We start from the raw sequence: 14168 nt of genomic DNA, 5'->3' as shown, positions 1-14168 counted from the left end.
GTTTTGTACCAAATTTTTGTTGATTATTGATTCGTCTCGACAAAAGAAATCGAAAAAGTAATTTTTTTTTTTTTACTTTTATCCAAATATTTTGAGAAATAACTACTTTTTAAGTCAAAAAGCGATTCCTCCCGTTCAAACGAAACTAACAAATGTAAAAAAAATTCAAATAAGGACAACTTTTAAATTTAAGTTAAGTTCATAAGAATGCTGAGTGACCATTAGAATTGAAAATCCAATCCAAACAATCCCTACTTTAGGAGTCCCAAAGAATACAAATTGTCATTGAACCAAATAATACTCCACGCTTAAGGACTAAACCCTATTTGAAAATAGATAATCACCATCTCACCTCCACCTGCCGGTAATGGCAGCCACATCGTGACACCGCCCACCGTCTCAGCCCTTTCCTAATCCTCTCCCGCTATCACCACCCTTCCACAACCAGCCCGCAACATGCACCAATCGATATCTCCTAGATGGATAGAATAGTATGATCAATTTCTATGTCCTTACATATTGTTATTCGATGGAGTAACCAAGCACATCTTGAGTAGTATTTGTAATGGTTCATTTTTGGGTTAAAGAAATTTGGTAAAACACTCACTCCATACTTCACTTGTACTTGTGCAGCCCAGCAATGGTGATCAATGAACCCCTGCGTCTATATCCCACCAGTACCCGTGGCGTCAAGAGAAGGCTTAAAAGACATGAAATTCGGGTCGCACCTCATGCCCAAGGGCATCAACCTGCAGTCTCTGGTCCTAACAACCCGCACGGACTGGGAAAGGTTTGCCAATGGAGAAGTTTTTGGTTGCCGAGCGGGTACCACGTGTATGGTACCCTACCGGCACCCAACAAATTCCCTAGCCGATGGGATCACTGGCGTGTGCAAGCTTCCCCACATGTACATGCCGTTCGGGGTCGGGCCAGGGTCTGCTTGGGTCAAAACTTGGCCTTGATCTAACTGAAAGTGCTACTTGCTCTTGTAGTGTCAAATCACCCTTTTACCCGTTTCACCAAACTATATCCACTCACCGGCTGTTAGGCTGGTTCTTGAGCCCAAATCTGGAGTCAATCTCTTGGTTAAGAGGCTGGGATGAGTTTTGGAAAGTTATATATTACTCCAGAAGCAATACTCAATTCTCTCTCAATCGGATGGTACGTGCCATTAGGGGCCTCCTTTATCCCAAACGAATGGTATACCTGCCATTAGAAGTCAGCCCCAGCCAAGAGAGCAATGGTGATTGTACTTCCAGAAAGTTGTGTTTTCATCTCAACTGTGGTTTCTTTTGATGGTTATTAATTTGTGGGTCAAAAATAAAGTTGTACCCTTTCATTGGGATCCTTCAGAATCAATAACATTATACAATTTCTATATATTTCTCATGGATTCGAGGGTTCTTCCTATAATAGATTCCAAAGTCTTGAGTCTCTGAAAAACAATTTGTAGGCCTTTCTGTCTACCGGAATAATTTTTGCTCGAAGCTTCAATACCAGTTTCAGGTTACAGAAATCAAAAACTATATCATAGTTGTCCCGTACACACCTTCACCATTGCCTGGTCTCCTCTCACTCTGGTGAGGGCTGGAGTTTCTGGCCGATGGTGATGCATTCCCATTGCTCTCACCAAGCTCGTATTTACAGAGAGGACACGATGCATTGATCTTCAGCCATTTATCTACACACTCTATGTGGAAAAAATGGGAGCAAGGTAGCTCCCTCAATTCATCATTTTCTGCATATTTTGCCAAGCAAATACAACAAACCTGCACCAAAAGGGCAAATTTTGAACAGTAAGGCAATTCATCATGAAATTTGAAACTTAGCCACGGGTTTGGATATGAAGTTATCTCCAGAAGCTGCCAGAAGGAAAATTTTGGAATTCATGAGGTTTTTGACTTGGAAAAAAATAGTGAAATGCTGGGGCTTACTCAAAATCTGACCACTTAAGAGTTACCCAAACTGAAGAACATAAAATCAGAAGCCACGTTTCTGTTTATAAACTTACAGCGTCCTCTCCTGATATGGCACGTTCCTTTTCTGTTCCTGCGGCAAAAACGCCACCATCGCTAATACCTGAGTTGGTTTCCTGATTATCCCCAGTTTTTGTAAACTTGAACTTGTAAATTGGTAGAGCATTTATGGATTCTGGGGTGGCTCCTCTGGTTTGAGAAAGATCCTCTCGAAAACCAAGGACTGATATTATGCAGGGCCAACAGAAACATATTGTTGCACATAGTATGAATGGCATGGCATACCCAATAAAGCTAAATGTCAGGAACACTAAACATAACCTGGAATGAGCCCCACCAACAGTTAGAAATGTAAAACCAAGGTGAAAGCCAATAGAAATGGAACAGAAATATATATGATTTCCTGATACCTGTACAATTTTGGAGCTTCAGAGGGAGAAGAGTGACCTCCAAAGATCCATACGTTACCGACAAGAAACCACACTGCAAAGAAGCAATCCAAGGCCATCTTGAAACGATCCACCAGGCTGTTGAAGGTGCAAATGAGAAACCAACTCTTCACTAAAGTCTAAACCAAGCATATTATACCATTTGGGAGCAGAAAAGACTACTGAATCACTGATCAAAGGCATCACCAAGAATGGACATTTTTGTCACTTGCTGAGTTGAAAAGATGATGAATGCACATTACACAAAAGAGAAGTAATTGGATTTAGGTCCTTTGGACCTTGCAGATGGAGAATAAATGTATAGGATTATACTTATGACTCCAGAAAGGCCTGACTTCACATTTTAGTATAATTCAACCACTATTATCACAATTTTGTCCTCTTTCGTGTCAGATCTGTGGTAGTTTTGGCATACAGCGGTCCTAGACTCTAGGTTTTTGTACATAAAAATTGTAGAAAAGTAAAAATAAATATCATCTCAAATTGCCAATTCTATTGATGCCCAGTCAAACTTATCTTGATGGGCTAAACGGTTGCAAAAGTTTACACCTTCATTGTTGAACATTATGTGAACTTTTATTGAGTCTAAGAACTGAAAAAACACATATTCTTCTTGATTATGTATGACAACAAATAATGAGAATATCATAAACGTTAAATTACGCAGTCTTGATAGTGATACAAACAATAGCAGCATCTCAATTCTCCACAGTTCACTACATAAGCATGAACAAGCGAGACCATACCGTGGGCTCAAATGTGGGGAAATCCAACTAATCCTTGGTGCTGAACTCCCAGTTTGACGGTTTCCCTCTTCTGAACCTTGAGCAATTGAACTAGCTGTGTAAGAAGCAGGTTCAGATGATGGGTTATTTTGAGAAGAGCCGTGCCATGACCTGATTGAATCCTGCTCAGTAGCCCTCATGCGGTTACGATAACGCCAATAAAGAATAGGGATTGTTGCAACACACCCAGTTGTGTAACCCACAACCCATTCAAATAGTGGAGCCCGCGGATGTTCATTTCTCGACAACGATAAAATGACAACAGAGGCGATAACTTGACCAACAGTAACAAATAGCTCAACGGAAACCCATAACCTAGAATTTAATGTGCTTCTGCCATGACCAGCATAGCCATCACCTCTCGCTATAGATGAAGAATTCCTGGAGTTTCCTCTGTTCGAAGAAGACAATAATGTTTGATAAGTTGGCGCTATTGTTCTTATTGATGGTATTTCTTCAAGCTGTGGTGGGTCCACTCCAGAGGGATGATCATCATGAGATCTCACTGCTATGTCAATGATATGTTCACTGTCATTATGGTTTTCCAATCTCTCCATTAGCAAAGGGTGTCTATCAGGATCAAGTTCACTTTTTTGTTCAGGAAAGGGAAATTCCATCAAAGTTCGCCAACTGAATATGATGGACAGAGACAGACAGCATAGATCAATGGTGAAATAATATCCAATCTATTCCAATCACCTTGTTAGTCCAAATGGCAGACATATCTTACGCACTTAACTAGTTGTACCAAACATCTTGAGACACTTGGTAGCTGATATCCACCAGAATAGACAGTAGTTATTCTGTCGCACAAGTAAGATGTGGCATAGATAGAGTCATAAATAAGTTTGTTTCGTTTCCTTGTTTAAAAAGGAATGAAGGATCAATCGCGCACATAACAAATTCCTAACTACAGGAAGAACTTCATATCACATGAGTGGACAGTCATGCGTTACACAGGGCTTTGAAAAGCTCAAAGGATAATAAGTCATGAATGTCTTACTGTAGCAAGGTACTTGCGAACGACTAAACTTAATTCTGATCACCAATAATTGCAGATTCGAGAAGTATGGACCTGAACAGAGCAGAATGACCACATTTTCAAGCCAAACTAGATTACCTAGCTATTGCACGATGAGTGATAGCCAGTAATCGTAGCGACACACCAACGATTAAGGCCAAAGTAGTCCAAACACTCCAGACTCTCAATCATAAAAGTGAATCAAACTTATACCCAGAAGAGGCAAGCAAAGCCCATTAAAGGAGATCCAATATAGTTAATACATAGTACACATTGGTACATTACAACAGACGAGTCAAAAATTCAGCTTCCAGAATCTAAACATTGGATATCATTAAGGCCAAAACTTAGCACGTCATTCTGATCAATGTTGCACCAAAACTTGCAGATTTCGAGAAGTGTGTTTTCAAGCAAAACTAAATTGCCTTACTGTTGCATCACAATTAATAGCCATTACGCGTAGAGACACATGGACGATTAAGGCTAAGAAAATCCAACTTACACCACCACCAAAGAAGTAAATCAAAATTCTAACCAAAACCCATCAAATGAAACGTAATGTAGTCAATACAATACAAAAGAATAGGCAAAATTCAGTATGCAAACAGTGTGAATCATTAAGGCCAAAGTAATCAAAACTACACGATCAGATAAGTGAATCAAATCGCTACCAAGAAGCCATTAAAGGAAATCTAGTATAGTGAGTATATAAATTTGATTAAACGCCAGATGAAGCAAAAATTTCAGCTTCTGAACACCGGTTATCATGAAGAACAAACATTAATGACCAAATTCAAGAAAAGGCAAGAGATCCCGTACATACCTTCAACATTATACAGAATCAGGAATCCCTGAATCTCCCACAAATCGAAGAATTTTTTTTGAAGAACTTGATGAGAAAACATGAACCCTAGATGAGATGAATCAGGAAATGTATGGGGAAATCGAGAGGAAAAGCTGTACCCATTAACACACGGAAAGTAGTGGGGCCATCGGAGAGGGAAATGATGGAGGCTCTTGGAGCTCACTAGATTACTGGAGTACTACCACTTCCCTCCGGAACCAGTTTCGCAGGAAAATAAAAATGTCAGCTTTTGTAATCTGTTTCTCCACAGAACTCTTCCGTGTGTGCGTGTGTGAGGAGAAATTTTTCGGTGCCGGGCAGCTATATCACCCGTTCGGCATATTCGAGCGGTCCAATGCACTTTCGAACGGTTCATATTGAAATCTTCTTTCTTTTCTCACTCTTACACTTTCTCTCTTATTTTTCTCGCTCCAAATCTAAACTATCTAAAAATGCAATAAACGACTCCGATACGCGTACCATGGGATATGTCCCGGGCATTGAAAATTTCCGTGTGTGAGACACTAGACTACTCGAGAGAGAGACCAGGTACCAAAAAATTAAAATAAGCGTCTGTTTGATCAGCGAGAGAATAATAAGAAGAAAAAAACAAATTTTTTTTTTTTGGTATTCACTTAGCAAAAATATTATAAAAAGTGGTAAATAATGAATTTTTTCGTACAACCCTCTAAAGCTTGAGAATTTGCCTCACTTTTTCTCACAAAATGTGCAGAAAAAATTTCAATAATAATTACTCTATTTTCCTTTTTTACCCTCTTCACTCTACCTTTTTTCTTTTAATTTGGGCAACTTTTCCTCCTTTTCAACAATGATATTTTATTTTTCTATTATTTTTTTTACAAAACTTTTATCCTAATCAAACAGATGTGAAAAAAAATACATTTTCTTTTTCTTTTCTTTTACTTTACTTTCTATCATTTTCATTTTTCATTATACTTTTCTTGCTAATCAAACGAACCCTAAGGCTTGGCTCTTCTATAGTCCGCTCAAGGGATTGAGGGATTCGGAACCCTGTAGTGCATAGGTGCAATACACAGGACTGTAGCCATCATCTATTAAGTCGTCCAAAAGTATTTTCTAACGATCCGGATTTAAAATAAACTCTTCCAGAGAAGTTGAGATGAACAATTGACGTAATGAACATACACTACAATCTTGTAGAGCAGCCCGCCCTATATGATCCCCAGATTCGGGATTGAGTGTCCATTTGCGGGCTCTTCTCGAGCACGCACATGAGATCGAAGTTGTTCACTTTTTAGACTATGGCAAGAAATTAACATTAGTTTATACGAAAATTCAAGTTAATCGGAAAATGATTTCGAGGTTCATCTATCTAAAGACAAATGGAATAAATGGGTTCGGATTCAGAGTGTCCAAGTGTCTTATAGTCCAAGATAAATTAACCCCGAAATTATATTTACTAAATAACTAAATATCTGATCAACGAGATTATTTTGAGAGGCTGATATTCTTGATATAGTTTTCAAAATGCATTGTGAGAAAATTTATTCTCACTAGCTTCCAAATGAAAATTATTGAATAATGGATAATAACAAATTGGTTTCCGAATGGGCCTTGAGTCTTTTTATTTTTATTTTTATTGATAGATAACTTGAGAAGGGTACATCATGAAAACAAAGAGAAATGAATATATTCAGTGGTGGAGTCAAAATTTTGACCCGATGGGGGGCCGGATTAAATGACATATATTTTTTATCGGAACATGTACTTATTATATCATGAAAATTTTGTTTTACAATACATTACATTTGTATATTGGAATGAGTCTAGATATTAATAACCCTATCTGGTGCGGGGATGCAGGGCTAAACTATAACCTGGCCAAATGGATATGGAGCGTGCTTCTGCTGTTTTGATATCCGTCAAAGATTACTGCTATCTGTGGCTTGGGTTTTCACCAATCCTTAGGCGATTGAGTGTCTGGATTTCATATTCCACGTGTCCCGACCTTCTTTGGCGGTGTGAGGTCGTTCCTGGTCTTAGACATTTATCTTTCTTGTTCATTCTTTGTTGGATGGTTCTGGTTGTTTCTCTTGTCCTTGCTTTCGGATGGATATCTGTAGTTGTCGTATGACTTCTTTGAAATGATATGAATTGTGTTTGAATAAAAAAAAAATGGATATGGAGCGGAGAACACCCGACCACAAGATCATTTTGTATCAATGTTGACGAAGATATTTTTTTTCCGCTAATGTCATTACATACCTCATTATCAATGATGCCATCAAGGTTGGCTTCTTGTCAATTTCGGGATTGAGTCTCCGATTTTTGGGCACAGCATTGTTCTTAGGTTTAGGAATATATTATTCTCAGATTTATGATACGATGCCGTCAAATTCTTGTTCCTTTAGTCTTTGTAACAATTTCAAAGATTATAATTTTTTTCTTTTTTGCCGTTTAAAAAATTGATGCCATCAAGGTTATTCTTGAAAATATATACATTCCAATCATATGTCATACATCGTATTTGGGTTGGGAGATTCTCAATTTAATTATATTCTAAAAATTAAGGAACTCTATATTTTGACCTGGATCAACGGAGATATTCGTATCATAAATATTCGAGTTATGTATCTTGCTCTTAGCTTATGCAGCTTAAATAAGTGGAGTACTTCTTTTGATGTCGTGACCATATTTTCTCTCGTTATTAGTGAAGTACTATTGGTTTCATATACTGTCTCTAGCTCAGGCATAGAATGATTGAAATTACTATTAGTTTAACGATTCAACCTTAGTTTTCTTCTAATCAAATTCTAAACATCTTTTTTTTTTTTTTGGAAGTAATTCTAAAGGACGCGGCTTCCCTGCAGTTGCATTCTAGCCGTTCATCTTTGCATTCAACGGTCCAGATTTTTAAAAACTTTTCCCCGAAAAAGTTTTGTTTTAATCTCGGCTGTTAAAAAATACCATCCGACGGTTGCGATCACTTCGATCGCTGCTCTGTAGTCCAAACGTGGACCGAAGACAAGCCAAATTCAATTCTAAACTTCTTTCTCTCTCATTTTTTTATGGTAAATAACATAATTGACAATTTGCAAGGCTGAAACTACGTTCCGATCGATCCAATGTTCTCATTTTCTTGTCACGTACACATTCATGGTATGGTGGAAAACTATAGAGTTCCCCTGGAATAAGGAAAAGACAGTTCCACAAACCTGAATCAGAGCAAAAGCAATGAGCACCAAGAGGGAGGTGAAGAGAAACGGCCCCAGGACATGGAAGTCGCAGCCATTTTTGGCGGCCCAGAACACGTATAGTGTCAAGGAAATGACCACAATAATAGTTAGAATCCCAGCTAGCAAAACGACTCTCCCTGTTAAGATAATGAGCAACGTTTAACATAAAATTGGGCAATGAAGAAATTCTTAACCAACTTGTAGCTTAATTTGACTTTGTTTTTCCTCTATTTACTTTCAAGAAATTCTGAATCCTCCCTCAAAGTATGCTTCTGTCAGTCTTATGCCCAGACATGTTACAAGAAGATTGGTTTTAAGAGTGTCTAAATGTTTAAACAAGCTTTTGCCAATCTAAGAACAGTACTAGTCACTTAGAACAGCAGTAGTCCCCAAGATACAAAAGCACGGCTGAGAATCCAGAAACTTCAAAAGAGGATACACAATATAAGTATGCCACAAATAGAATCACTGGCAAGAACAGTTCCTAGACAAGCATATCACAATTCGAGTAGAAAAATCAAAAAAGCATAGACGAGATCCGTTCCTAGATAACTACAGGCATGATTTTTGGTTTTGACTTGCAAGTTCATAATAGAACAAGCGTTTTTCAACACACCAGTACTTAAGTTTTCAGGAACAAGTTTTCTCCTTCACTTTTCACAATATTATTGTCTACACCGCCAGTCTAATGTCAAGCTCCGGCAACAGTAGCATGAATCGCCCACAGTACAACACAAACACTACACACCACACGCACACGCACACACAATTACACAAAACACACCCATTCAGTCACTCACTGATGCACCACACACCCACCCACTGCTACACAACACACACCAATAAAGTCCCTAGATCGAAGCCGTGCAACTTCAACAGCATACCCTCGAACTCCATTAGAGAGATTCCTTTATTGCCTTAAGCTTATAGATGAAGTCCTTGCTGCTAAAGTCATTCGTTCCCACTTGCCCAAAAAAAAGTCATTCGTTCCCCACTTCATTTTCACCCCAAATGCTATTCTAATCTTGATAATCTCTGGAATTTCATCCCATTGTGGTTCTGAGTTTCAAAAAAAAACATCCATTAGCCATGTTGATAGGTGCCATATTGCCATCCCTATCAATTGTGTTTGAAAATTCTCATTTCCATCCAGCCATAATTGGGCAAGAGACATCAGCTCTTCCATATAAAAGTTATAGAGATTGTCAATTTAAATTCTGTCAATCAACAACAAAGCCCGATCTTGATCTTCACTTCAAATTGTTGGATTGTAGGTTTTTAACAACTCCATTAGAGAGATTCCTTTTTTGAAGGAGACAATACAAATTATAGGATTGTAGGTTTTTAACAACTATCCTCATATCACTATCGAGCTCTGTTGTGAGAGAACCGACCACAGCCAAAGATCCATCAGCTAATCAACACAAGGCAATAAGACTTCCAAATTCACCTATACGGACACTTTTCCAAACACTCGGAGATGTTCCACAGAGGTACTTCTAGAGAAAGGGAAAATTATAGTTTTGGTGGCAATAACAAGAATTGCAAAAAAGGAATAAAAATCCAAGTACGACAAAGAAGATAGACCTGAATTAATTAGGTAGCATAAAGTGATGAAATCGATAGCCTCATTTGAATTGTACACAATCCGGACGAAAATTGAGATTTTGCATACCCGAAAATGTGAGGCCACAATTAGTTTGGAGAGGATTGACACCCGTTTGTGAACGACGATTCAGTGCAATACAGTATGTATACACACCCAGAGAGAGAGAGAGAGAAATCATGGGGAAAATGGGGACGACGACTGGTGTTCGGTTCGGTTATTTGCATGTACTGGCATTCATTGGAAACTCGCGCATAACAGACGCGAGCTTTATCTAAATGGCGTCGACTGGGTTCCATTTAAAACTCGCGGCTTGATCACGGGAGATATCTCAAAACCGACGTCGTCCGTATTTGTAAGGACTTCGCAAGTTGAAACTGAGAAGTCACTTGAGACATGAATTTGACGAATTGTGAACTCGTTCCAGGTTATCACCGTGATCGAAACCCTTCATGTTTCAGAGATTGTCAAGAACATAAACCAAATCAAATATCCTCTTAATCGAGTACTCATTGATACATAATCGGGGACGATAAGCGTGAATTTGTTTTTGCGAAAATAGACTTGGCCACACCCTATCAAATCCATTGTGTCAACGACGGAGAGGAGTTGTTCAAGAAAACGACGTTGCCCGCAATTTATGGATCTGCATTGTGAATATGTTAATTTGTGATCTCATTTCGATTGATCTCCATGATCGAAATCGTTCAAATTTTAGAGCTTGTAAAGAAGATAAACACGGTCAAATATCATTTCAATCGAATTCTGAAAGATACATAATCGCAGATGATAAAAGTGAATTTATTTTTATGAAAATAGATTTGGCCATACATTATCAAACCCATTTTAGCAAACAATAGATTCACTCCGAGTCTCCGACGAAGAAACGTCCCTAACGAAGAGAGAGAGAGAGAGAGAGAGAGAGAGAGAGAGAATGTGGTGGTTCAGCGGAGAAGCAACTATTCGGCTTCTCACTACTCCATCGTTACAGGTCCGTTAATTTCAATTTTGTATAGTTTTCGTTGCATGTTTAAATTCAGGCAATTGTCAAGGACTTTGTGTGTATTACTGGACCTAGGCCTGTCAATGGACCGGATCCGATCCGAAAAATCCGATCCGGATCCGGATCCGAATCCGATAACATCGATCCGATAATCCGATAATCCGGATCCGGTAATTCAATATGGATCCGGATCGGATCGGATTAAATCCGTTATCAATCCGAATCCGAACTTCATTTTTTTAAAAAATTTTAATTTTTTTTAAAAAAATAGTAAAATTTTTATTTTGAAAAAAAAAATGTTTAAGAAGTTGTATTTTTATTTTTATTTTATTTTTTAAATTTTTTTTCGGAAAATAATTTTTTTTTGAAAAAAAAAATTGTATTTTTTTGAAAAAAATATTTTTTTTTGCTAAAATTTTTGAAGTAAAAAAAGTTTCCGGATCGGATTCGGATTTTCGGATCGGATCCGGATTTTTCGGATTCGGATCCGGATTACCACTATCGGATTTGAGTCTTATCGGATCCGGATCGGATTGTGTCTTATCGGATCCGGATCCGGATCTGTCGGATCCGGATCGGATCCGGCCCATTGACAGGCCTAACTGGACCAGCTGTGGCAGAGCACTGGTTTTGCTGGAGATTTATTAGGTTCTTAGAACGAAATTGTTTGCTTTTAGTTTGGACTTACACAACCCCTGAAGATATGTTTTTTGTGTGAACTTCCGGCTTTCCTTCTACATACATAATTAACATGAACAAAAAAAATACAGAAGAAAAGAGAGAGAGTAAAGCCTTCCCTCTTTGAAGTTCGTGAGAGGTTCAAACCAAGCTCAATTAAGCTACTACTCGGCTCGTATAGCTTATGAGATATGTAAAATACATACTACTCGAGACATATGAAAAATTCAAACTACTCGTGATCGGCTAATGTTCGGCTCGATTAAAACTCATTTAAGATTAGCTCGTCTCATAAACATGCTATGCTTGAACATATTTTTGAAGCTTGTTAAGCTTTCAAACAAAACTTGATCAACCTCTTGCTTGGCTTGTTCACCTCTAATCCTGAGTTTGTCCAAAAAATTTCCTGAAGGTAAGATGTATCAATATGTCATGGGGATTGGTTTCACTGTTGGGTGTGTCTGAATGTGTCATGGGAGTTATCTGTCGGTGAAGTTTGTTTCATTATGTTTGTGTCATGTGGGTGAATCTTACATGAGAGGGATATGTCATGGGATCATATGTCATAGGGTGTAGCTTCAATGTTGGTATCCTGCTCCAAAGGGGTGTTATGGGGTCATTGAATTTGACATGGGGTGTGGGTTCAAAGCGGGGATTCTGATCGAAAGGGGGGTGTTTTGAGTAACGGGTCTGAGTTTTATTGGGGTTAAATCGAGGCAGTGCAAGTTCTGCATGGTGTGCCAGCATGGGTATTGTCTTTTGATCACTGAGTTATGTGTCAAGTCTTTGGTAAGTGAAATGAGGGTGTATGAGTCAAGGAGTATTTGGGGTACACAATATTTGCTCAAGGATTCCTTGGTGAAATGGAGCATCACTATCTAGGAGTTTTGCTGTCAATAAGTGTTACTAACTTACTGTCAAGGGATGCTGCTTTGGACTCTGAATATCACGTCATGGGGCATTTTGGATTGGGTTTATATCTGCAGGTGGGTGTGTAATTCTGCATAGCATGGGTGTTGTATATCTCAAGGGTCATTTTGTCTATTTATAATGCATTTGCGAAGACAATGGGTGTCAACTGGTTTGGTTTTCATTTGACTGAACTATGGCAGGTAGAATTCTTGTTGTTGAAACATTTGGTGTTTTGGTTCTTCATTTCTTCCCATCTAACGAGGATTCATGTATATATTTGTTTTTAATTTTTCAGGTTTGGAATATGTCCTTTGTGGGGCCTTTCTCAGAAGTTGTAACGCATTATAGGACCCAATAGAGCTCTTGAAGGTGAAGTGTCTTTAACAGCTATGGCCCTTAACTGCAGGACAAGCTGAGAGGTGAGGTTTGGTGAATCATCTTGTTGATGAAAGCGAATTGCAGAAGAAAGCCCGGAAGTTGCAAAGGCTATCTTGAAAATGATCCAAGGCTTAAGTTTTGAGTTATAAGACGGTTATCAATAATGGCCTCGACCTGGGTCACGCTCTCGCAGAGGCTATCTTGAAAAATGATTAAGACCTAAATTGATGCTTCTTCTACGTTCATGCTGTGGCCCAAAATCCTGGGCTACTCCATTTGGCTCAGTTGATGCCTCTGTTATTGGGGCCTCATTCTTGCTCTTGGAGCTCAGACGATGCTGCTGTTCCTAATCCCCTGGTGTTTCTCCCCTGCTTTTGAACGTGCTACTCGAAGGCCTCAGTTTTGGTCTTGTCCTCACATGCTACTTAACTTTTTGGTGTTGGAATATATTGTGCATGGAGTTGATTTATGAGGCAATTATGTGTTTATTTTTCTTTGATTGGTTGATGATTGTGGAGTTGTATTGGATTGATTCTTTGCACGTACCTGAGGCAATAAAACCATTTTGATTTACTTGTCAATTCTCATTTTTCTAGTTGAACATTTACAGGAATCTGAATTTAAAGTTGATTTTATCCAACATATGAGAGAATTTAACACTGATTTACTTTATTAGTCTCTCTCATGGTACAAGCAGTGAACATAGACGAAACTGGGATTATGTTCGAGGAAATTATAGAAACTGTATTCCAACTCAAAAGTTTATGTCGTTACGTGTGGAGATTTCAAGTGATCATTCATCTCACACCCGATCAATATTGAACTAGTATTATCTAACATCTCCTCAGGCCCCGTTCCAGAACTAGAAATAAGTACTTATTTTTTAAGAAGGCAATTTCAAGTTCAAAAATTATGTACTTACATAAATAATTTTCCTACCACTATGGATCTTGTTTGATAGAGCTCATTGATATCTTTAATACGGTGCAAAAAAAATTAAAAAATTATTTTTCATTTATATTATTTTTGAGCTTGAAAATGTGAAATAAGTACTTATTTTTTAAGAAGGTGTTCTAGAACGGGGCCTTAGTCCTGTAGACGCAAGCAGGGCTTTTACTAGCCCAACTTCATGGACAATCAAGGATGGGTCTAGTTAGAAGTTCTTCCCAAAAAAGGGCCAACCCTAGTATTTCGATTGAGAGGCATTGGATTGATTGCTACCGCCCCATGCGTACTTTTGAAGTCTATACACTGTAACTTCTCTTAGAATCTATCATCGTGAAATTCTTTTATTAGGT

At 38.4% G+C, this 14168-nt stretch overlaps 2 protein-coding genes and 1 long non-coding RNA gene across 10 annotated transcripts; 1 reads left to right on the top strand and 2 right to left on the bottom strand.

The window, feature by feature from the left end:
• Positions 1-1299: 1299 nt before the first annotated feature.
• On the bottom strand, positions 1300-5366 carry LOC131309808 (E3 ubiquitin-protein ligase At1g63170-like). Of its 6 annotated transcripts, none has more exons than XM_058336426.1 (6): positions 5055-5366; positions 3941-4013; positions 3172-3840; positions 2387-2503; positions 2012-2297; positions 1300-1769 (listed from the first exon to the last, which is right to left on the bottom strand). In XM_058336426.1, the coding sequence occupies exons 3-6, from the start codon at positions 3825-3827 to the stop codon at positions 1524-1526; spliced, it is 1305 nt and encodes a 434-aa protein (XP_058192409.1). In that variant the 5' UTR covers positions 3828-3840; positions 3941-4013; positions 5055-5366; the 3' UTR covers positions 1300-1523. The 6 variants fall into 6 exon arrangements, with proteins under 6 accessions (XP_058192409.1, XP_058192410.1, XP_058192406.1 ...); XM_058336427.1 differs by having other exon boundaries at positions 5195-5366; XM_058336423.1 differs by having other exon boundaries at positions 3172-4013.
• Positions 5367-8177: 2811 nt separating this feature from the next.
• Positions 8178-10161, bottom strand: LOC131309807 (protein LIFEGUARD 4-like). 2 transcript variants are annotated; one of them, XR_009195013.1, is made up of 2 exons: positions 9881-10161; positions 8178-8430 (listed from the first exon to the last, which is right to left on the bottom strand). XR_009195013.1 is itself a non-coding variant. In XM_058336422.1 (2 exons), exons 1-2 carry the CDS (start codon positions 10078-10080, stop codon positions 8189-8191), a joined length of 354 nt encoding a protein of 117 aa, XP_058192405.1. In that variant the 5' UTR covers positions 10081-10161; the 3' UTR covers positions 8178-8188. The 2 variants fall into 2 exon arrangements, 1 of the variants encoding a protein (XP_058192405.1); XM_058336422.1 differs by having other exon boundaries at positions 9969-10161.
• A 433-nt stretch (positions 10162-10594) lies between these two features.
• LOC131309806 (uncharacterized) lies at positions 10595-13451 on the top strand. Of its 2 annotated transcripts, XR_009195012.1 has the most exons (3): positions 10595-10787; positions 10821-10890; positions 12788-13451. It is a non-coding gene; the product is annotated as an uncharacterized LOC131309806 (long non-coding RNA). The 2 variants fall into 2 exon arrangements; XR_009195011.1 differs by having other exon boundaries at positions 10595-10890.
• Positions 13452-14168: the final 717 nt, after the last annotated feature.

This window comes from Rhododendron vialii, chromosome 12a (genome assembly GCF_030253575.1).
Source record: "Rhododendron vialii isolate Sample 1 chromosome 12a, ASM3025357v1".
Classification (NCBI taxonomy): Eukaryota; Viridiplantae; Streptophyta; class Magnoliopsida; order Ericales; family Ericaceae; genus Rhododendron; species Rhododendron vialii.
Note: the sequence above shows the minus strand (reverse complement) of the source record. Positions and strands in the feature narration are given on the sequence as shown.